The 25,591-nt window shown below is 38.2% G+C and overlaps 1 protein-coding gene across 2 annotated transcripts in view; it reads left to right on the top strand.

The window, feature by feature from the left end:
- Positions 1-5,832: 5,832 nt before the first annotated feature.
- LOC114101496 (angiotensin converting enzyme 2) overlaps positions 5,833-25,591 on the top strand; it is a 52,545-nt gene continuing 32,786 nt past the window's right edge. For both annotated transcript variants that reach the window (XM_071606929.1, XM_027946507.2), the window contains exons 1-5: positions 5,833-6,018; positions 15,996-16,154; positions 18,756-18,849; positions 19,275-19,418; positions 21,769-21,881. In XM_071606929.1, coding sequence (XP_071463030.1) covers positions 5,833-6,018; positions 15,996-16,154; positions 18,756-18,849; positions 19,275-19,418; positions 21,769-21,881 — 696 coding nt within the window. The remainder of the gene's footprint in view (positions 6,019-15,995; positions 16,155-18,755; positions 18,850-19,274; positions 19,419-21,768; positions 21,882-25,591) is intronic.

Here is a 25,591-nt window from a genome sequence, read left to right as displayed (position 1 = left end):
AGGTTTTTGAAGCTTGGGGACTAAGATGTAAATTTATATTAGTGGCTCCCTTGTTCTAATATAGTTTGTAGTGTCTAGGTGTGAAAATAAATTAGGAGTACTGAGGCAAGCAGTGTACTGTCATAAAATTAAGCCAGTCATAATCAGTACAACCTCCCTGGAATGCAGTTTATCCTTACAAATTTGAACTCTGTTGAAAATATTTGTCAAGTTGGTTAATGAAGATTATCTTTGCTCTATCTGTAGGGAAAGCAGACTGCTACAAGACTACAATGTAAACAGGAAAGAGCTTTTAGCTTTTCCTTTAGGCAGAAAAGCCAACTGGTTATTTATGTTTTGTAAAGCACTTATAAATTCACTTTATGTGATAAACATGTGGTCAAAATCAATTGTACTAAATGGAAACAGTTCTTGGCCATGTAAACTTTTAAATTTCTCTGTGCTTTGTATTCCTGACAGCCTTTCTTCTTCCTGTCAAAAGCATTACTAAATGTTAAGATAAGGGCTGGGGTTGTGGCTCAGTGGTAAAGTGCTTGCCTGGCATGTGTGAGGCGCTGGGTTCAATACTTAGCACCACATAAAAATGAACAAATAGAATAAAGGTATTGTGCCCATCTACAACTTTAAAAAGAATATTTTAAAAAATGTTGAATTATACAAAACATTCTTTCTTCTTTGATGTCTACTAAAGTTATCCTCTCAAGTTGGGGAACTAGAAGAGGTTTTCCTATAACTATTAGGCAACCTCACCGTTTGTGACTCAGTTGGAAATCTGTAAAAAAGCTGAGCAGCAAGAGAAACATGATCTCAAAGTCTATGCACTTTGCTCTTGCAGAGTAAAGACCTATCCTATGGTTTGAGCCTATGAAAAGGGAAATTCCTGATGGACCTTCATGGTTATCTAGTTTCCATTTAAATCTTAGCAGACAGCAGATCAAAAACAGGGAGGAGATTTGTGGTGGGTAGGGCTACCAGAAGTCAATATTCCAGGAAGCGAATGTGCAGAGACAGTAGAATTAATAGCAATAAAGTATTTGCAATCATTTAATGTAAAGCCCTGAAGACATTGTCGCATTATAGCCTAGTCAGTAAACAATGTTCCAGATGATTACACTGAGTCATCTGAACATGCACACACACACACACACACATACACACACTCTCTCTCTCCTCTCTTCTCTTCCCTTCTCTCTCTCTCTCTCTCTCTCACACACACACACACACACACACACACACACGAATATCCAAGCAACAACCCTATTAGGATAAAATATAGTTTGGAAAAATTTCTATCTGAAATAGTTTCAAAATATGAAACTGGTATAATCATAGCAGTAAATTTTACTTTTACTTAATGTGGGTTTTCTTGCTCTCAGAATATGAAAGATTGACAAGGGATTTACTATTCCTACATGAGGTTAGCAGATAACTGAATCTATGGCTCCATGGAGAGAAGAAAGAAACCTTGTAAACAGCCTGGGATCAAAAACAGCTCCACTGCCTATCGGTTGTAGGAATTTGGGCATCATGGGAACACTAAGAAGCTCAGTTTCCTTAATTATAAAATGGATCTCACAATTCCCATCTACAAACATTGCTATGAAAAGTCTGTGTATGAAGTATATGCATCACAAAGACAAAAATATGTGAACTTTGGGAGGAATCATTTACATTCACCACATTTTTTTGTCCCTCAAGTTAGTAGTGATTGACTCAAGTTTTCTCCTATCTTTATATATGATGTTTTGTACCAGGACCAAATTTGATGATCAGAGCACTTGACAGTTTTTCCGTGGCTGAATTCATGCAGACTCCCTGGCTGACTCCCTTTTCCTTTCACAAATGACCCTGCTCATTCTATCAGTGAGCTCCTCAAGGCTGCTATTTCAGCACAGGTTAGCAAACTTCAACAATGCAGAATCCTATAGGCCAAATAAACCTTTGAGTCAAACTCAGCTAAGCTCTACTGCAGTGTCCTTGTAAAATGAACCTGCAAATGGTTTGCTTAAACATTTTAGTGTGGAAGTTTATTATTTATTACACTGCTTCTTTCATTTTAAGCATCTTTTATTATTAGGCTTCTGGTATTGTTATATACACTCTTATGTTATTCATATAATATAACATTCCTTTAAGGTGGATATAATATTATCATCAGCTTTTCAGTAAAGAAATTAGGTTCAGGGAGGATATTAAGTGCCTTAAGTCATATAGCTAATAAGTGGAAGAGTAAATTCACTATCTTATCTAAGTCTTTGTCTCAATGACAGTGCCACGATTGAGGAGAGTTGTCTACCCCAAGTCTTCCCAAATCTGAACTGTTCTTTAAATTATATTATTTTAGATCCATCTACTATCTTATTTATTTTCCTCTGGATAGTCTCTTGTATCTCTCTAAACTTGAACATAGATTATTTATTTATTTATTTATTTATTATCTAGATTATTTTGTATCTCATACTTCTATTAGCACAGTCCACTATAGTCTAAGATGGATTTACTTTTTGTTTGGGCATCCAAGTTGGATTTATAGTTGATATGAAGCTTTTATTCAATCATCTTGGCTGGGCTGCTGCAGGAATTCATTAACTGTTCTCTAAGCAGCAGGTGCACTGATCCTATTAAAACTTTTGCCAGGGCTGGGGATGTGACTCAAGCGGTAGCATGCTCGCCTGGCATGCGTGCGGCCCGGGTTCGATCCTCAGCACCACATACAAACCAAGATGTTGTGTCTGCCAAACACTAAAAAAAAATAAATATTAAAAAAAAAAAAAAAAAAAAAAAACTTTTGCCAGATACTCGCTCTGCTTGAAGCCTTCCATTGTCTTCCCACATTGCTTAGAGTAAAAGCCCAAGTGCTCTAAGGCCCTCCTGGTATGGCCCCTAGCTTCCTCCATACCCTTTGTACTTTCTGGTTCCCCTGTCTGGAAAAGTCTTCCCCTCGTTATCCGCATAGCTCTCTGCTCAAATGTCACCTCTTTGAGAGGCTGTCCTTGCAGAAAAATCTCTGCACTTCTTATTGTCTTTCCCTTATTTCCTGCTTATCATAGTCATAGCATTTATCATCAACTCTTTGTTTCTTTCCCTCACCTCACATAATAGGATAGTAACAGCCTTATTTATTGGTGTATATCTAACGTATAAAACAGTACCTGGTGCAGTAGGTAGTCAGCAAGTAATGGTTGAACCAGGATTATTGTTGTTTTGGACGTGAACTCTTTTTGATCAGACTGCCTAATCTTCTACTGTGTAGTTGTTTCAGGGGACATTTGGACCTAGTCATAGCGCTTTGTTTTATTAAATCCCTTGTTAAAATGGAAGATAAACTATGGCTTTAAAAAAAAAAAACAACCTATTGTGTTCTTTTATCAGAGGCAACATCTGGCTTATTCCCAGTGAAGTAGATATACATTTTTCCAAGTGCAAATCACGTTCTAAAAATTATGTTTTTGTCAAGTGTCAAGGTCAAACTCATTCCTCTATCCTTTTGAAATGAACCCCCACCTCCAGCACTTTTGAAAGTTAGAATAGCTTTCTTGTATGTTCAGTCTTCTAATTTTTTTCTGCTTCTCCATGATTTCTTAAAGACAATACATTCCTTTGGGCCAGTTGTTTTACTGGATCCCATCCCCTTGGGTTTTCATGGATTCTTTTCATTCTATCAGAACATCATATCTTCTCGATGGAGAATGAACACAAATTCCAAAACTCTAGTCAGTGCTTGCAGTTGTGCATCATGAGCTCATTTTCCTACAGAATCACTGTAAACAATTCCTCCATTTCCCTTGCTTGTCAAAGTTTATTGGCTTCCAGCATTTTCCTGTCTCACTCTTATCTCAGGCTTCTTGTCCACCTATTTTTAGCTTGAATTTTGGTTCTTGCTTTCTCCATTTCAATTTGATTATGTTGATCTTATTTTTTGCCTGAGAGAATTGATTTTGGACTACTGTATTTTCACCCCCAAACCTAAATATTTCATACGGGAAATTACCTGAATAGAGAATTGTTTCAACTTTTATTCAAGTAACAGCTCAACTCTTTGTTCAAAGACTTATGTGCTATTTCCGTTTTTGTAGCCTGTTTTTCTCCTAATATGTGAGAGAAGCGAGTGGATTTCAGCTTCCTTGAATGTAAGAGGAGCCTTACTGAAACTTCTACACTGATCACCCCCCAATCTCACTTTCTTTAAACATTCTTTCTTGTTATTTAAATTTGTCAACCACTTTGTTTTGTCAAATGATAGTATGTTTTAGATTCATATTTGATGTAGTAGTACCAAATCCATCATCTTCACTAAAGGCACAAGTCTCTCTGCTGTTCTTTAACTATAGCTCCATGACCACTCTTAGACTGTAGACTATATTTAGTTAAGGGTCTATATTGTAGAATCAGACTGTGGATCTATGCCTCATCTCCACCACTGATTATTGAAGTTTAGTAATTTTATGAGCAATTTCATAAGCAATAAAATGGCAATAAAAATATTTGCCTTTAGGTTTGTTATGATGCTTAAATAAAATATGTGCATATATGAATATGGCATAATGAATTCCATTATTATGTATAATTATAGTATACCAATAAAAAATTTAAAATATTACAACACAAAGCACTTTGAACAGTTATTGTTTCTTTCTTATTTATAATAACATGCATAATTTGGAATAAAGTTAAGTAGTGAGAATTTTTTTTAAGGCTTGGTTATTGCCATTTCATCTGAACCTGGAAGACTTGTTTTTCTGGGTGAAGAAATGTTTTCTCTGCATGAAGGTTTCATAATCACAATCAAGCAGGTCCATGAGCCCTGCCATTTGAAGTTGCTGCTCTCTTTTATCTGTGACATGCTTACACCCTGGTACTGAGAACACTATGCCAGCTCCTGAGATTCAACAGGATAACCACTAAAATCTCTCTGTTCTCTTGCCATGATCCTATGGCTATGGATGACCAGAACTTGACATGGGCACTCTTTGGATTTCATACATGCGGCAGCATTTCTTACTTCTCTTTAGCTTCAACTGAGTTTTGAACAGGTAAGTGAAAGGGAAGGACATCAAGTCAGCCTTAGAACTGGTGTTTAACATGGTCATCTAATAAGATGAAAATGAGCCGTTTGAAGTTTTCCACAGCTAGATCAGAGCCTTAGCCCATGCAGTGGAGAGTAGTCTCATAATTAAAAAAAAAAAATGGCCATGGAAATTAAAATTAATCCAAAAAATGGATTTTATAAAGACAAAGTCTTTAAAAGGGAAAATATTACCCAACTACTGAGTTTCTGTGAACATGAGCTGGAAATAAAAATAAAAGAGGAATAACTGAATATTAGTGGAATTATCAGAAAAACATAAATGCCAACATTACCCCATGATTTCTAATTCTAACCCTCTCCATTACTGAAAAATCATAATACCCTCAGTGTATATTTAACAGTTTTGGGGGAATATATTAACCAAATGTACAAGTTTTGATTTAGCCATAAAGTGCTAGGAGAGCTAAGGTTTTCTAGGATTAATGAATAACATGTCTTTATTTGTTTTACTTTAAAGAATATCATTCTAAAATCTGTTTACATATCTGTCCTCTCCAGGATTAGGTTTATATTGGTTCAGCAGATTGTTTACTGTTTTCTTCTTCTTCGTTTTCTCCTCCTCCTCCTCCTCCTTTTTTTCTTTTTTTTTTTTTGGTGTGTGTGTGTGTGTGTGTGTGTGTGTGTGTTCCCTCCTCAATGCCCAACCCAAGTTCAAAGGCTGAAGAGAGAAAAACTCATGAGGAAATTTTACTCTAGGGAAAGTTGTTCAGTGGATGGGATCCTGTCCTGGCGCACGGGGAAAGATGTTAGGCTCTTCTTGGCTCCTTCTCAGCTTTGTTGCTGTGACTGCTGCTCAGTCCACCATCGAGGAACTGGCCAAGACATTTTTGGACAAGTTTAACCAGGAAGCTGAAGACCTGGATTATCAACGTTCACTTGCTTCTTGGAATTATAACACAAATATCACAAAGGAGAATACCCAAAAGATGGTGAGTTCTCATGTTTACACAGCGGGTATTTGTTGCTTCTTACAGATTAGAACTACTGCCCATAAAACTAAAAAGGGAAATGAAAGAAATCTCTTGAGCTCTAAGCCTGGAAGTTTGCCTTTATATCCCTGATTCTGTAGTCCCAGATGACTAAACTTAATTGACCTTGGAGTTCATTTGAAAAAATGGCTGCAAAATCATTCACTGGTCTCAGTCCAGATTCTAGAAACAATATGCTTTACAACGTGATCATAATAATTGTCATTATAGTCCGAGTTATAAAGCATTTCATGGAAATGCTACTGTAATTGAGTTAATAATTTTCTCTAGTCTATAATGTCAACAGGGATATATAAAGACTAAAATGACATATTGACTAAAAAATGCAACTGGAGGCTTACTGAATGAACCAGCTAGTAATTAAGCTAACCAGGGGTTGGGTGAGACTGGACTTGGGAATTCCTTCTTTCATTGTCACGGAGTTCTGAGGGACTTCCAAGAGTGACAGAAGAGCCCTCCAAGAAAAACTATGATTAAACCAGTTCTGAAAAAAAAAATCTCAGAAAGTTCTAGGAAAGCAAAATGCTTTATTTGACAAGTACAAGGATTTAAGAAATTTTTCACAGATTCCCTAAGCAGTATCCTTACACAGTTAAGTGCTGGAAAAATCACACAATTAATTTGAGGAAAAAAAAATTGTGTTATTTGTGCAGCAAGTTCCTTCTTTCGAAAGTATTATAGTTTGGAAGCTTGTTTTTTTTTTTTTTTTTTTCCAAATGATTAGTGTGTTGCATGTTTAATTTAAATAATTACTATTCACTGAACAGATTCAATCTGAAAATTGCTGCCTCATTTGAAATCCCCCAAGCTATTTTTTTTTTTCTATTTTCTAAAGTTAAGAGGAAAGCCAGGAGATTTTGACAGCCCAGTGCTAGCATAGAAGATGTTTTGTCCTATCTTACATTTTGGTATTACCTCTCTTCATCTCATCATTGAACCCCCTCCATTTTTATTTGATTTCTGTTAGAGGTGATTGCAGAGTTTTGTGGGTTTCTTTTCATTCTCGGCTCAATGGTTCATGGGTGATGATGAGGTATACTAGAATAATACCCAAAAGCTAGAGCTGGACTACCTACATCCAAATTCTGATTCCACCACTTTTTAGGTGGGCGAAGTTGAGCTACTTAATTAGCTTTTGTCAGCCTTATTTTCTTCATCTGTGAAAAAAGTAACTAATACTCATATGTGCCTCATAGCATTGCTATGAAGACTAATTTAGTCTTAAAACCACAAGAACAGTGCTTGATGCTTGTGGGCATGGGAGAACAGTAAGACATCATTGTTATTAGTATGAGAAGGAGTTGGGTTTTTTGTTTTCAGAGACAGATTTATTTAGGAAAGCAGATACACATTCAAGGGAGATTGTGGGTCATCTCAAAAGAGGCACCTTTGGGGATAGATCAAGAAATACACATTCAGGAGAGAATGTGAGCCATCTCTGGAGGGAGAGACAGCAGGGAGTTAGAATTTTTTTTTCTCCCAGGGCCAAGGACTAAATTCAGGACCCTGTACATGCTAGGCAAGTGCTCTGACACTAGCTAAATTCCCAACCCCAGAGTTAGGATTTTTTAAAATACTTTTTAGCTGTAGTTGGACACAATACCTTTATTTTTATTTGTTTTTATTTTTATGTGGTGCTGAGGATCAAACCCAGCGCCTCGCATGTGCTAGGTGAGTGCTCTACTGCTGAGCCACAACCTCAGTCCCAAAGTTAGGACTTTTAAAGAAGCATGTAACAGTTCTGTTGAGAGCCCAGATGTGGAGAAGGCATGTTATGGAATGAGAGGTAGTGATGTTCATTGAAACCATCTCTGAATCATTAAAGTGTTATCACTTTTGAATTGTACAAAATGAAATGAAAGACAATAAATTACTAAATGTGGCTAAACTGGAAGAAAGGTATAAGTGCTTTAAAGGAACATTGAGAATATTTAAATGCAAGAAGCAAATGAGAGGTCCTGTATCTCCTTCAGCAGTGAAGAAGGGGCACGAATGCACTCAGGGGCACCTATGTGTATTTACTTGGGAAGGTGGGGAGGGAAGTGGCTCCTTCTATTCTCTGATCACATCTTGAGATTCCTAATGCACTGTGTACTGTGGCAGATGTAATAGAGAACTAGGCTGGGGATATAGCTTAGTTGGTAGAGTGCTTGCCTTACATGCACAAGGCCCTGGGTTCAAATCCCAGCAGCGCGTGCGCACAAACACACACACACACACACACACCCCCCAAAAAAGACGAGGAATTGCTGAGATTTATTATGCTATAAGGATATGCACACACTATGGTCATGTATAAGTGTCTGCTATAGTAAGGGTGGACTCTGGGGTCTGACCTATTCTGGGTAGGTTCAAATACTACCTCTGAATCTTATAAATTGAGGGTCTTGGGTAAGTTTCTTTCTTTCTTTTGGATACTGGAGATTGAACTCAGGGGCACTCGACCACTGAGCCACATCCCCAGCCCTATTTTGTATTTTATTTAGAGACAGGGTCTTACTGCGTTGCTTAGTGCCTTGCCATTGCTGAGGTTGGCTTTTAACTCGTGATCCTCCCGAGCCGCTGGGATTACAGACATTTGCTATTGCACCCAGCTTGAGCAAGTTTCTTAACTTCCTTCAGCCCCAATTACCTCATCTATAAACTGAAGATTATTATCATAATACTAGTGATATAGTCTATGCTGTACCAGATTACTGAATTTGGTGAATTTATGTGTTTGAATGCATGTGACTTTAATCTTAGCACCATGTCTGGCAGTTCTCTACATCAACGTTGATGACAATAATATTATTCAGGGACTTTATATTCTGAAAGTCCCACAGTCTCACTGCTATCTCAAGTAGGTAGTTTTTTTTTTCCTTTTAAAATTATAAATACTAAGCTGGGCGTGGTGGTGCACACTTATAATTCCAGTGGCTGGGGAGGCTGAGACACGAGGATCGCAAGTTCAAAGCCAGCCTCCGCCAAAGCAAGGTGCTAAGCAAGTCAGTGAGTCCCTATCTCTAAATAAAATACAAAATAGGACTTGAGATGTGGCTCAGTGGTCGAGTGCCCCTGAGTTCAATCCCTGGTACCCACACAAAAAAATTATAAATACTAACTGATATTAACTGTACAAATTAATGGATTTCCCTATGACATTTCCATACGTGCATATATTATGTTTTAATCATATCACCCCTCCTTACGATCCTCCCTTGCCCTCAGTGGGTGGTTTTTAAAGAAATATTTACCAGAAAAAGTCAGAGCTAGGGAAAGTGAGAGTCTCCCACCTCTGAGACTCTTCTGATATTCACAGTGCAGTTACTGAAATGATATGAACTTGGGGGCAATGCAGTTCCCAGAAACAGCCATAATGTTCCTTCCTTTGCCTGCTTCTTGGCCTGTAAGCAGCAAACTCAGGGTCAGGAATTAACAAATATCAACCTTTGACTGTGTATCTTGACAACAAACCTTTCCTGCACAAAGGGGAGAATTCATCCCCATAAATTTATATACTACTGACTTAATGTTTTATTATAGACCAACATCTGTTCTTATAAAATGTACTAACTTGCTAAATTAAAAACAGTGTGGATTTATTTTAATGAGACTATCTGATGATCTGGTTTATTTTCTTTGGAATTAAACTATAAATGAACTTCTTGGACAGAGAAAATAACTGCCCCTGTAATCACCAGTGTTTTAACATTTGCTCAGCAATAATCCACTCAAGTGAAAGCAAGTAAAATATTTGAAATTACCATTAATATTTTTAAGGCCACTTGGTGTTTCAATTCTTGATATCGTTATACCTTAAGAAGATATATTTGTTTATTTCCTCAAAGAGGTTTTATAAATTCTGAAAAATGTTCTCCAATGACATGAATATAAGGTGCCATAAAGCAGATTTTGGGCAGATTATTAATGCATAGGCAAATGTTTGAAAAAAAATCAAATTATAATAAATAATCTTGCCACCAAAAGTTGTAATACATAGTAAAAATGACATAAATTAGAAGTAATCTAGAAAATCCAGGTTGGGTATATGTGGGCTTTCTCCTGGGAACTAATGAGTTGTTAGAAATCATTTTTAACTCAGGAAAAAAACCTAGAAGTCATTCAAGATTGTTCCCTGAAGACTGAATAAGTTTCCATGACCACAATAGTCTAGACAGTTGTGGATATAAGAGAAAACATTTTCCCATGTCTTTAGAAACATAATGCTAGTGGCCCTGTTTAAAGGAAGAATTTTATAAAAGGACACTGTTACACCAAAAAGAGCAATCAGAGTGATTTAATGGGATCAGAGGCAGTTGGGTGCTACAGAAAACCTGACTCAAAATGAAAAAGAAATCTGAATAGTTTGAGATGGAACAAGAAAGGATGGATGGAGTATTCACAACTATATTGGCTAAACCTCTTAATACTAGAAAGGTAGTACAGTTGAAAGCTCAATAGAGATAAATTTAGAGTAAATAGAAGGAAGTGCCATTTACACTAAGGTGGCAACACTGATAAGACTTGTAAAACTGAGCTATTCTTTAATCTAAAAAACGTGAGACATTTAAAACTGTAAATGGTTTTTTGACGTGTTTAAGCAAATGTGTGAATTGTAGATCCACTGTGGCTTAAGGAAGTATGGTCAACTGCATTTGATGGACTTAGTTCTTCATCCTTTCCTATGATAGTGTCTAAGGTCACATCAGTCTGTTTGCAGTGCTGTCCCACAGCAGGTTATGTGACTGTGTCCTTCATCATGCGTCTTGGTTTGTGTTAGCAGAAATGATGAAAGCAGAAGCTTGGAATGCACTTGAATAATTGGGCTTGTTCTTTGCATCTTTTGCCTTTGCCAAGAAAACCTGCCTGGGCTAGCCAACTGAAGACCAGAGACACGTGGAACAGTTGCCCAAGCAGAAGCCAACTCCCAGAGTTGTAAGGAAATCTAGCCAAGATCGGCAGAGCTACCTGCCAAGCCCCAGTGATTCTAGACACATAAACAATAAATACTTAGGGCATTATGGTTTTTGGTTGTTTCTTATATAGTATCATTGTAGTAACAGACAACTTATACAGGAAGGGAAATTTGGGAATCAGCATGACATTTGTATGTTTATATCCCATCAGTTTAACATTATTAAAGATAATCTGCTATTTCCATATTGCTCCTTGGTGTAACTTTGACCTATCAGGATAATGGACTGACTTGTCAGCCTATGGATATGACTTAGTATGGCAATCCTTAGATCAAGTTGTAAGAATGTAACTTAAAATAATAGAGGGCATCAAACTTAATCAGTATAGAGTCCTAAAAGCAACTTTAGAAAGAACACACTTGATTTTTAATAGTGAAGCCGAAAACTCTCCAGCAACATAGGTGGTCCTGGACCATTGTTATCCTTGGAGAGAGCAAGATTCCATTGCTAGTAGAGGCAGCCTGGTTCATTGTTTTAGTATTTGGTAGTACCAACTACAGCTGCTCCAAACTCTTGTCAATGAAACTGAGTGCACATTTAAGACTGCCCAGCTGGAGTCTGCAAGGTCTCTAAGAACACTTCATAAATACTTCTTAGTTGTCAGAAGTTAGAGACCCACACTTTTTTTTTTTTTTTTGTACTGGAGATCTAACCCAGGGACACTCTACCACTGAGCCACATTCCTAGCTTTGTTTATTTTTTATTTTTAGATAGGGTCTTGCTAAGTTGCTGAGGCTGGCTTTGAACTTGCCATCCTCCTGTCTCAGCTTTGGGAGTTGCTAGGATTACAAGCATGTACCACTGTGCCTGGCAGAGTAGGGTATTTCAAAACCACTATTCTATACTCAAGGAAAAAAAATGTTGACTTAATCCTTATCTCTAACGAGTCTGTCCCATGCTTCAATGTACCCATAATACCCACACACAAGCATAGGAGTAAGGAAAGACACTGTAATGCAGTAAAATGGAATTTAGAGCTGAGCACTTTCCCCTCAGAAGATAAAATTCAGAAAAACAAAAAAGTCTATAAATGTTTAAAAATTAAAGTTTTCAACTATTAAAACTGTCATGTAAAATACCAAAAAAAAATAATATTTTGAATCCTAAGGTGGAGTGGTGGAATTCATATTCATATAAGTTATATTACTGTTAAATAAGTGTTTTTAAAAATATACCAGTTTGGAGCCAGGCCCTGTGGCGCACACCTGTAATCCAGCAGTTCAGGAGGCCGAGGCAGGAGGATTGCGAGTTCAAAGCCAGCCTCAGCAACTTAGCAAGGCACTAAGCAACTCAGTGAGACCCTGTCTCTAAATAAAGTACAAAATAAGGCTGGGGATGTGGCTCAGTGGTTAAGTATCCCTGAGTTCAATTCCCAGTACACAAAAAAAGCCAGTTGTAGCTCAGTGGTAGAGCACTTGTGAGGTACTGGGCTCCATCCTTGGCAGCACATAAAAATAAATAAATAAAATAAGGTATTGTGTTCATCTACAACTAAAAATATTTTTTAAAAAAGAAGGGTTATTTTTTAATGCCAGTTTGGGGGAGGGGTATACTTAAAATGTAACCTGGGCAGCTTCATCTTTGAACCTGATGTGGCGTTGAGAGCCATATCTAGAAACTGGGCCAGAATATGGAACTCAAGGTTTTCTTCCAAGCTTGTTATGCTCCAAGGTACTAGATGAACAATGTGTGTCTTGTTCCCAAATGCTCGTGTATGGCTATGGAAAATTTTCCTCTTTTAGTTGCTTCTCTCCTGCCTTCCACAGAGATAGTGTGGAATGTCACCTATTTTATCTGTACTAGTTTCTCTCAAGTGTGGAATGTCACATATGTTATCTATACTAGTTTCTCTCAAGCCCTGGATTTATGTAGACTAGTGTACTATGTTTCATTTTAACCATTATTCAGGTCCAAAAACTACATGTAGCTGTTGACCATTATCTAAACAATCTGAATAGTATGTATGAACTGACTTTCATTCTCTGTATTCCAGCCAATCTGTTTTATTTAGGCTCAAGAGCCTTAACGTGAGGATATAAAATAAGTTGTAAATAATATTAAAAAGAATAGTTTGGGAAGGAACAGTATATCCTCAGAGACCAAAATGCAAGGCAATGTGAAGTAACTGTTTGGTGATATAAAGTATAACACTTGTAAAATAGTAGTGACAAATAAAATCAAATCAGATAGCCTAAAAGTTCCCACATGCAATAAAATAAAAAATGCTGTAAGACTGAAGCATTTGGGGTAGTTGTTAGTTGTTTTCAAAAATGATCAGCAATAACATTATAATTTGCCATCAAAGTTTTACCAGAAATTTTACATAAGAAAAAATTATCCTGGACTGGATGAAGAAAGGTAGGGATTGATAAGACAGTTATCTGTAGACCAAATTCCTCTTTCCACAGTTCACTCCCTCCCACTCCTGCATGTTAGAGAGAAAACTAGAATGTGTCAAATACAATCCCTAAGACAGTGGTTCAGAGCATTAGCTTTGGAAGTAAATACACCTGGGTTGGTGCCCCGGTTCTTTCAATTACTAGCTGTGTGACCTAAGAAAGGTTGCTGACATGCTCTGTCTCATTTCCCTCATTTTAAAAATGGGGATGATGACAACTTCTTCAAAAAGTTGTCACATGTGAAGATTAACTGAGAAGCAGTTCCTGAGGGGTTGTGGGTATTCAATAAAGACAAAAAAATATTTTCTATTTTCACTGCCACTATTTTTCATCATCTCTTGTTTGGTCCATTATTGTGACTGTTGTGTACAATTCTCATCATGTCACATGCCTGTTTAAAGCTTCTCAGTGAATGCTTGATACTCACAGGATAAAAGTAAAATTCCTTGGCCTGGAAAGTGCAATCATGCCTGTAGTTCCGCCTGTGGGATCTGTACTAGTTACCTATTATATTAAAAGTTACCACAAGGTTAGTGGCTTAAAATAACCCACATGTATTCTACCACAGTTTCTGTGGGTGAGGAGTCCAGGCACAGTTTAGCTGGATCTTCTATTTCTAATTCTCATAAGTCACATTCAAGGTGGCAGCTAGAGTTGGGGTCTCATCTGAGGCTTGAGGTGAGAGAGATCTACTTCCAAGCCAGTGTGGTTGATGTTAACATTCAGATCTTTGTATGCTGCTGAACTAAGGTTCTTGGTTTATTGCAGGATGTTAGTCAGAGGCCATCTTGGATTCCTTCCCATGTGGCCCTTTCCATAAGATAGCTTGTATTATGGCTTCTTGCTGCATCAAAGTCAACAAAGGAGACTTCTAGCAAGATAAAATTTATAATCTTTTGTGATACAAATATGTATATCCTGTCACCTTGCTGTACACGGATGGCTAGAAGAAAGTCACAGGTCTGTTCTTAAAAAAAGGGTGTGCCCACCAGAGGGAGGGATCATGGGAGCCATCTGTCTGCCACATGCAGGATTGAATGCTGGTAATTGATTGCCAGTTCCACTATTTCTCTAAGCCTAATGGAGACACAGTGGTTTTCTATCTCACAGTTGTTAAAATCTTAAATGAAGCCAGGCACAGTGGTGCATGCCTGTAATCCCAGTGACTCGGGAGGTTGAGGCAGGAGGATGGCAAATTCAAAGCCAGCCTCAGCAACTTAACATGGCCCTATGTAACTTAGAGAGACCCTGTCTCAAAATAAAAGGGCTGGGGATGTGGCTCAGTGGTTAAGTGCCTCCTGGGTTCAGTTCCTGGTACCAAAAAATTAAATAAAAGCTCAAATGAGGTAAATGATTTGCAGAGGATTCTACACTCATCCAACTCATACATACTTTAAGGTTTGTCTTACATTCTACCTCCTCTATGAGGGCTTGGCCAAGTCTGATCACCCACATGAATTTTTTGTTTCTTATAACACAAATCGGGCCACTCATAGTTTATTCAGTATTATATACTCATGTTTCATAAATGAAACATTCATGATGTTTATCCATCTGATAAAATTAAAGCAACTTAAGAGCAAGGATTTTTTCTCTGTAAGTAATAAAGTAACATTTATTAAATATTTAGGATGTGTCAGGCATTCTGGTAATCATTTTATTAATTATTAATTCTTCTAATCCTTCCATCAACCCTTTGATAGAAGTCCTATTATTACTCTTATTTTGCAGATAAGGCAACTGGCTTGGAGATGCTAAGTAATTTGTCCAAGGTCATATAGCTAGTCAGAGGTGTCTGACTCCAGGGATGAAGTTCTTACCTACTTCATATGCTACTCTTTTGTATGGTCTAGGGCAGTATGATATACAAAGTAGTTGTTCATTTTAATCTTTGATACATGGAAATGAATTTATTTTGGAGGGAGAAGACTGCTAGAGAAGTCCACTTTCCTACTGATATTCAAGATGGATTGGGAGTGGGGGGCAAGTGTGTCCTGGCATCCTGCTTATTGATTTCTTTTGCTGGTAGAAAGTTTCCATGGCTACCAAATAGCCACATCCTATGAAGCCTTCTTTTGAGATCACAACTTAAGTTCAGAATCTTTGTGCTATGTCATAACACCTAGGAGCTTACTGTGATCTGGTTCTCATTCATTCCTCTTGGTTCCCATGGTCATGAGGGACTATATTCCCACTATGTCCACTCTGTGTTCTACTCAGTTCTCCTTTAAGAGCATTCATCCTTGAATCCTTAGCCAACTCACCCAGTCACTGAACTAAGGCCATAAATTCCAAGGCCTCACAGTGTGAATTATCTGTGAGAATTTACTTCCAGTTCTGGGGACAGGACCCTTGGGAAAACTAGGCACTGGGCCAGAAAGAGAGAGTGACCAAGAGTGGCCTGGTCACCCTTAACCTGACCTTGACCTTCAGCAAAGTAGAGGACTAAGCCACTCAGGAAATAGTATATGTTTCACCAGATGTTCTCTGGACTATATCTTCTGCTTTATCTATTTAATCTGTGCTCTTCCAACTTCAATTTTATTTTTTGCCATTTCAGAATGAGGCTGAGGCAAAATGGTCTGCCTTTTATGAAAAGCAGTCAAAGCTTGCTAAAGCTTATCCACTACAAGAAATTCAAAATTTCACACTCAAGCGTCAATTGCAGGCCCTTCAGCAGAGTGGGTCTTCAGCGCTCTCCGCCAATAAGAGGGAACAGGTATGTTTCGGAACATTTCAGTACTGCCCCCAAGAGTTGAAATGTTTGGGAAATATTAACATTAATGTCACCCATGGATGCTTCTTTCATCTGCAAAGATAGTAATGCTGACATTAGAAAGAGATTTGTACCTCGGTCAAGTGACTGTAATTTATTATACAAACTGGCATCTCTTGGAGGGTGAAAGAAGACAGTGGGTTCTGATATGGAAAGAAGTGAGTAGGAATGTATCACTCTGCACCCCGTGATCTACACCAACTAAGACAGTCAAGGACTATATTAGATTGTTTTGTTTTTTTGATAGCCAAATGCCATGGTTGGCTCATGTCAACCTCACTGTCAATGGAGTCTCCAAATCTCTTACACCAATGTTGCTTTCAAATGGCACTCTAAAATTTTGTTTTCTTAGTTTGTCCAAATTTGAGAAAGCCTATATTCACCCCTGTTAAAATAACATCCCTCATTCCATTCCTCTAGCCAAGGAATTGGCAAAGTTTTTTTCTGTAAAGGAACAAATAGTAACTATTTTAGGTTTTGCAGGCCATATTGTTGGTGTCACAACTAGTCAGCTCTGCCATTGTAGCAGGAAGTCAGCCATAGCTAATACATAAATGAATGGATGTGGCTGTATTCCAACAAAACCTAACAAAAACAAGCAACAGACAGGACTTGGTCTGCAGACCATAGTTTGCAGACCCCTGTTATAACCTACTGAAATATTTTTATCTAAAATATTTAGTTATTTAACATCAAAGTCGTCTTTCTCAGTTACTTGTCCTTTGGAACAAGGACATTTTTATAAAAATAAAAATGCATGATAAGGACAAAGATAAAGCCATATGGTATTTATTTCTACAAGTTGATATTTATTATTCTGCATTCTTTGGATCCAATTATCCCACGAGTTATCAATCCTCTTTATCTTATCCATTCCATGTTTCTCCGTTGTTTTCACAAGGACACCATGAGAAATCTTGGCCTTTTAATTTAGGCAGCATACTCTAGCCTGGATGGGACCTGGACATTCTATTTTTAAAAGATCCCCAAATAATTTTAATAGGTAGCCAGAATTGAAAACTGCTTAAATGCAAGTAAGAGCTTGAAGTGTCTGGGAAGGAGGGAGACTCCAGGATGCATGTGTTCAGTGAAGAGAAGGAAGGGAGATTAAGGAAGCAGATAGAGAAAGAGACTCTGAGGAGTTTTGTGCCAAGGGAAAGAATCTAGGTTTATTGTCTTGGACTATGGGATTTGTGGAAGTTTCAAGCATGGTATCTAGTTAATGTTTTAGGATAATGACTCTGTAGCAGAGTAGAAAAAATAATGGAAGAGGGAACTAGAAAAAGGGGAAACAGGACCTTTAATACAGTGCTTCTTAAATCATATCTTCCCTTCCTCCCTCCTTCCCCAGTCCCACCCATCACTTCCCTTTCTTCCTTTATTTCCAATCCACAGCAAATCAATATTTGATTAAGTTCATTAATTACATACTTAGATACCATGGAAATTTCAAATCATTTAAAGCTTATAAACATGTACTCTCACAATTCCTGTGCCTACCACAGCATGGAAAAGATCTTTTGCTGCCTTGCACTGACCCAGAGGCATGCTTTGCATAGCATGCCTTTCTTCACATAATTATCATCACTTTCCTTGACCTACAGAACAAAGTTTGAATTTTTCACTATGGCATACATGGTCCCTCATGATCTGGCCCCTGCTTACCTCTGCCTTTCTCATCTCCTCCATTTTCCCCAGTGAACATCGGTGCTCCACTTTTATTCAACATCTTGCCACTCCTTGAAAATGCATTATCATTTCCAACCTCCTCCCATTTTTAGGCTCTTCTCTCTACTTCCCTTCTGTACCAGACTAACTCCTACTTCTGTGTGACACAGCTCTAATGTCTTATCCTCTTTGAAGTCGTTTGTGAGTCTCCAGGCTATACATCTCTATTCTACCCTCTCATCAATACTGCCACATCACTTTTTGGTGACAGTTATTATAACACTTGTCATTCTGTTATGTAGTTATTGATTTCATGGCTGCCTCACTGTCTCATGACTCTGGGGTCTTTGAGGGCCTGTGACTTGTTTATTTCAGAATTGTCAAAGTGTAGGACATAGTAGAGACTCAATAAATGCTGAATAAAAGAAAAAATGCACATATTTTCCTATAAGTAATTGAGAAACATTGTTGGAGTTCTGGTAGATCTGTTCATTTCAATTACTCCACATACATTTATTATGTGTTTATAAGGCTATGTGCTAGTTGACAGTGAGGAAAATTAAATGTATTCCTCCCTTACATACAGGAAGAAATATGGAAAAGAAGTGAATCGCTGCATTCTGAGGGATCAAAAAGCCACATTAGGGGGCTGGGGTTGTGGCTCAGTGGTTGAGCACTCACCTAGCATGTGTGAGACCCTGGGTTCAATCCTCAGCACCGCATAAAAATAAGTAGATAAAATAAAGATATTGTGTCCATCTACAACCAAAAAGTAAATATTTAAAAAAGCCACATGACCAAAAGGATATCTTTAAGTTAGCATTCTCTTTAGCACATTTTCCATTTCCAATATTATTTATTATCTTTAATTTGCAGTTGAACACAATTCTAAATACGATGAGCACCATCTACAGTACTGGAAAAGTGTGTAACCCAAAAAAACCTCAAGAGTGCCTACTACTTGAGCCAGGTAGGCTATTAATTTTGAGTACTGATTGTGAAATTTACTTTTTTTTAATTCCAAATTTTAAAAATGAGATTGACTTTAGATTATGACATTTCACTTTTCAGATGGGCAACTGAAAGATGATAAGATTACAGATTTGTGTTTCAGCATAGATGCTCTTTTAACTTCAAAAAAATCTCATTATAAATTCTATCACATTCAAGTAATTTGTCAAGTAAATTATTGCACTGGTTTATTTTTCTCTGTAAACACAATTTGGATCTATAGTAAGGGCAAGGAAGTGAGTTAATCACAAGATTTCATTTAATAACTTTATGACCTTGATGTCTGCCAACTTTACTTTTAATTCTTTAAAATTCATATAATTATTTACAAAAAAATTTTTTACAAATGCATGTTTATTTTCCTTTGGGGCTTTGGGATAACAGGTTTGGATGGAATAATGGCAAATAGCACCGACTACAATGAGAGGCTCTGGGTTTGGGAAGGCTGGAGGTCTAAGGTTGGCAAGCAGCTGAGGCCATTATATGAAGAGTACGTGGTCCTGAAAAATGAGATGGCAAGAGCAAACAGTAAGTTTATTGGACTTAGAGTTCCTGGAGATCTCTGGGACCATGGGACTATTTCTCATTCATTATTAAGCCTGACCTTGGATATTAAGATGTCTCTAAATTAATAATCATTTGCTAAACAATTCATGTTACCTGTTTCAACAGGAAACTACTGGGGCATATAAAAAGTTGCATTGAAACTCTAAGGTTTAAACAGCTCAGGAATGAGATTCAACTACAAGATCTCAAAGGAATTAATTGTCCAGAAATTATTAATTATAAGTTATTCAAGGAAGTCTCAGTCCCCCAAGGGGACTGAAGGAGGGAATCAGGGGATTGAGTTAGTATCCTATTTCTTAGACAGAATTAGAGACAGTGACATTATCCCTTATATAAACCCTCATCTGGCCATAGTTCATTTTCAAAACTCATTTACAGGGGCTGGGGTTGTTGCTCAATGGTAGAGCGCTTTCCGAATACGTGTGAGGCACTAGGTTCGATTCTCAGCACCACATAAAAGTAAATAAAATAAAGGCATTGTGTCCATCTACAACTAAAAAAAAATTTTAGAAACTTATTTACATATCTACCTCTGGGTGATGGCTCAGAAAGAAACAAAAAATCAGGTTAAGCTGGAAACCCTTTATTTTTTTCCATTGTAATTATAACTTGAATCAAGTAGTCATAAAAATATTAACTTGGGAAAGAATTTCCATATCTCATAACTTATTCTTCTACCTTTATAATGAGCTGAAGTCATGGTGTTATGAATAACTTTATGCTTTCATAATTCACTGCCCTCTGGGGTTGAGTAAGAATTTTTTCATTTATTGTTATTAGTTTCTTCCACAGCCTTAGGCAAACTGAAGACAGTAGCTTATCATCAATTTTATTATAATATCATGCATATCCTTCTATCCAAATTATTTCTTTCCTCATCTTCCTGATCATCCATTGCCAATGTGTGTGTAAAAATAAAAATGATTAAAATACATTTGCAAACTTTATTAGCTAATACCCTAATACCAGCTTGTTTTTCCTGATGGTTAGATACTAAATGAAGCACAGAGAGATGTGCTATGTATACATATAATTTGCAAACAAACACAGGCCCACTGTTACAGTGTCTAAGATGGGTTATATCATATCTGAAAATCTAAGGTCCTGAACAAAATGAAAATAAAAAGATTTAGAGATTCAATCATATGTTTTAAAGCTAATAATATAAACTGACATATGGAGTAAAGACCCAGGGCTGGGAAAGTAGAAGTGTGTTTCTGTCCCTTACCAGCTATATGACCTTAGCCTAGTGGTTTAATTGCTCTAGGCATAGGCTGTTGGTGACAATGTAGATTGGTGTAGCCATTATAGAAAACAGTGTGAAGGTTCCTAAAGAAAATTTAAAAAGAACTACTGTATGTGACCTAGCAATCCCTCTTCTTCGTATATACTTAGAGGAAATGAAATCACCACCTCAAACAGATATCTGCACTCCCATGTTCATTGTACATTATTTATAATAGTCAAGAAATGGGAACAACAGAGGTACCAATTAACAGACAAATGGATAAGAAACTGTGGAACAAATGTATAATAGAATGTTATTCAGCTTTAAAAAAGGGGAAACTCTACCATTTGCTACAACATGGATGGACCTGGAGGACGTTATGCTAGATGAAATAAACTTGACAGAAGAAGAAAAATACTGCATGGTTTCACTTATGTGTGGAACCAAAAAAACTTTTTTAAAAAAGGTCAAATATACAGACAAAGACAATAAAATCATGGCTACTAGGGATGGGATAGGAGGAAATGGGGATATGTAGGTCAAAGGATACAAAGTAGCAGGATATAATGAGTTTAGAGATCTAACGTACATGAGGACTGCAGTTAATGTAGTTTCCTATATTCAGAATTTTTGCTAAATGAGTAGATTATAGCTGCTCTTGCTATGGGAGGAAAGATGCAACATGATGGATATATTAATTTGTTTCACTATCATAAACATTTTAATATGTGTCTGTGTCTCATAACATCATGTGTATACCTTAAATATACACAATACAATTTATTTCAGAAGTAAGCACAGGCTGTTCATCTGTGTAGTGAGGGCTCTAATAATGACAATCTCCTATAGTTTTGTGTTTATTAATAAGATAATACATTTAAACTGCTGACACAGAACAAGTGCTTAACAGAATTAGCTAATGTTGTTATTCATTTATATTCCTTTGAGTTGATGTTTGGAAGGACAATAAAAATGTGATAAACCTTTAAATTTCTTTTAACTTCCTTGCAAGCTAATCTTTGCAAACTCCATTTTCTCTCTTTTCTTTCACTTATGTTCTCTTGTTTTGCTTTTGAAAACCAGATTATGAAGACTATGGGGATTATTGGAGAGGAGATTATGAAGCAGAGGGAGCAGATGGTTATGGCTATAACCACAACCAGTTGATTGAAGATGTGGAACGTACATTTGCAGAGGTAACTGAGGAACCAGAGCACACTGGAAGTGGGAAAATCTCCAAAGGCATTCTGGGTTGTTTTTAACATACTGGGCAGCCATTCCCAGGCTGACTAGAATTATGGAATATTAGAGCTTGAAAAGATTTTTTAATAATAGGGCAGCCCCTACACATGATCAGAGTTGCTCTGCTTAACTCCTCCTTTCACTCACTGATTAGTAGTTGCCAATAGACAGATTCTAAGAAGGAATAATCTTTTAGATTATAAAGAATGGCTTTTGTGAGCTATTTGTGGCTGGCAATGTCTTCCTTTATTAGTAGAACCATAAGGTTTTCTCCTTTCTGAGGAACAATTGATACTATTATTTCATTAGCCTTTGACTAAGGTAGTTTTTCCCATATTTTATTAGTATATTATAGCTGTATATAATGGTGGGATTTGTTGTTACATATTTGTATATGCACACAATATAACAATATAATTTGACCAATATCATTCCCTAGTATTTCTCCTTTCCCTCCCCTTGACTAAAGAAGTTTTTATAGGGAAGAGAGTACTATAAGTAGAAGTGTCCTATGGACACTTCTCACTATGCCCCTCTTTCATTTTGACCTCCCATGCCTCCCCTTTATCTCTACACCTTCAAACTTCTGATGTGAATCTATTGTCACAACCATAGTTGGGCAGAACTGTCAAAAATGGAAGTAAGCCAGACATGGTGGTGCACACTTGTAATACCAGCCACTCCGTAGGCTGAGGCAGGAGGATCGTAAGTTCAAGCCAGCCTCAGCAAAAGAGGGTCTCAGTGAGATCCTGTCTCTAAATAAAATACAAAATAGGGCTGGGGTCATGGCTCAGTGGTCGAGTGCCCCTGAGTTCAATCCCTGGTACCAAAAATAAAATAAATAATACCCCCCCAAAAAAAAAATTGCACAAGTGACTAAAGTGAGTAAGAAGTTATTGGGTAAATGCAAACTATAATCATGATGAAAATCTACTGTACATTCACCAGAATGGCTATGGCAATAAAAGATTGACAATACCAGTGGAGACTACTAGCAGAAATGTAAAATGATAGTCACTTTGGAAAACAGTTTGACAATTTCTTAAAAAGTTATATGTACACTTACCATAATACTTAGATATTCCAATCTTAGCTGTCTATATGAGATAAATGAAATACACATATCCAAGAAAGACATACACAAATGTTCATGGCAGCATTAGTCATAATAGCACCAAACCGGAAATAAGCAAGTCATGTTTTAACTGGTGAATGCATAGACTGACTCTAATATTTTCACACTATGCAATACTACTCAGTAATAAAATGGAAAGAACTATTGATACACGCAACGATATGGATGAACCTAAACATCGTTCTCTGCAAAGGGAGCCAGACACAAAAGATCACGTATGATTTTGTGTATATAAAATTTCCAAAATTGGCAGAAGTATAGAGACTGAAATAATTTCCATGATTACTGGGATCTGGAGATGAGAGTGAGATTGGCTGCTAATAGGCACAAGGAAATTTGGGGGGAATGGAAGTATTACAAAACTGGATGGTGGTAATGGTTTCTCAGCAGTTTTAATTTATTAAAACTTATGAAACTGTAGACTTAAAGTGGGTGAATTTTATGATATGTAAATTATACCTCAATTTAAAAATGAAAGAAGTAGATAACATCTTTAAAAAATATTTTTGGGGTATCTGCTATCTTTCTGAGATCTGCCTTCTTCCAGGTGTTTTTATTGATTTATGTGATAAGGCTAGTCATCATCAATACCTATAAAGAGGGGAAGGGGAAAAATAATACAAGGGGGACAAACGAATGTCAGTAGAGGGGGCTGAGAGAGAAGAGGGGAGGGGAGGGGAGGGGGGGGATAGTAGAGGATAGGAAAGGCAGCAGAATACAACAGACACTAGTATGGCAATATGTAAATCAATGGATGTGTAACTGATGTGATTCTGCAATCTGTATATGGGGTAAAAATGGGAGCTCATAACCCACTTGAATCAAATTGTGAAATATGATATATCAAGAACTATGGGCTGAGCCGCCCCCTCCCCCTGTGCCGGCATAGTAGAGGGAACTGGGACCAAACACAGAGCAGGCCCAGCGGCCTGCTGAGGGGCAGAGCCGCCCCCCACCCCCCTCGCCTGTCAGGTAGGGGAAGGGTGACCACCGACAGAAAAGGCCCAGTGGCCCAGGGCGGGACAGAGCTTCCAATCACTCCTGCAAGGTAGGCGGGCCTGCGACCCACCGGCAGAAGAGGAGCAGCCGCCTGCTGAGAGGCTGAGCCGCCCCCTCCCCCTGCGCCGGAATAGTAGAGGGAACTGGGACCAAACACAGAGCAGGCCCAGCGGCCTGCTGAGGGGCAGAGCCGCCCCCCACCCCCCTCGCCTGCCAGGTAGGGGAAGGGTGACCACCGACAGAAAAGGCCCAGTGGCCCGCGGCGGGACAGAGCTTCCAATCACTCCTGCAAGGTAGGCGGGCCTGCGACCCACCGGCAGAAGAGGAGCAGCGGCCTGCTGAGAGGCAGAGCCGCCCCCTCCCCCCCGCGCCTGCAAGGTAGTCGGAACTGAGACCACCATCAGAACAGGTCAGACCTGCAACCGAGAGACAGAACAGGCCCAGTGGCCTGAGGAAGGGTAGAGCCGCCCCCCACCCCACGCCTGCAAAGTAGGCGGACCTGCGACCCACTGGCAGTACAGCCCCAGAGGCCTGCAGAGGAGCAGTGCCGCTGCCTGCGCCTGCAAAGTAGGCAGAACTGCGACCACCGACAGAACAAGCCTAGCGGCCCGCAGAGGGACAGAGCCGCCGCCCGCGCCTGCAAGGACGGCGGACCTGCTACCGACTGGCAGAGCAGGCCCAGCGGCCTGCCGGCGTGGTAGGCACATTGCCCCAATTGGCGGAGGGGCAGAGCCGCCGCCCGCGCCTGCGAGGGAGACTTTGCAACTATACAAGACCAATATAAATATATAGGGGGAAAATTCAATAGCACAACAGTTTCACCAAGAAGAAAGGAACGTGAACAGTATGAAGAGACAAGGAAAGAAAGGACCACAAGCATTGCAGGTCAAATCAACTTTAGAAGAGGTAATAGCTGCAGCTGATGGAATGTCAGATAAAGAATTCAGGATATACATGCTTCAGATGATCTGGAGTCTCAAGGAAGACATCAGACAGCAAAATCAGACAATGAAAGATCACTTCAACAATGAATTACATAAACAAATCCAAGAAGCAAAAGATCAACTATACAGGGAAATAGAGGTTATAAAAAACAAACAAACAGAAATCCTAGAAATGCAGGAAGCAATAAGCCAACTTAAAAACTCAATTGAGAATACTACCAGCAGAGTAGAACACTTAGAAGACAGAACATCAGACAATGAAGATAAAGTATTTCAACTTGAAAAGAACATAGACAGCTCAGCAAGACTGTTAAGAAACCATGAGCAGAACATCCAAGAAATATGGGATAACATCAAGAGACCAAATTTAAGAGTCATTGGGATACAGGAAGGAACAGAGTTTCAAACCAAAGGAATGAGCAATCTATTCAATGAAATAATTCGAGAAAACTTCCCAGACTTGAAGAATGAGACAGAACCCCAAATCCTAGAAGCCTACAGGACGCCGAATGTGAAAATCATAAGAGACCCACACCTAGACACATTATAATGAAGATGCCCAACATACAGAATAAGGAGAGAATTT

The sequence above is a fragment of the Marmota flaviventris genome, chromosome Y, assembly GCF_047511675.1.
Source record: "Marmota flaviventris isolate mMarFla1 chromosome Y, mMarFla1.hap1, whole genome shotgun sequence".
NCBI classification, from domain to species: Eukaryota; Metazoa; Chordata; class Mammalia; order Rodentia; family Sciuridae; genus Marmota; species Marmota flaviventris.
The sequence above is the reverse complement of the archived record's forward strand: the minus strand, read 5'-3'. Positions and strand labels throughout refer to the sequence as shown.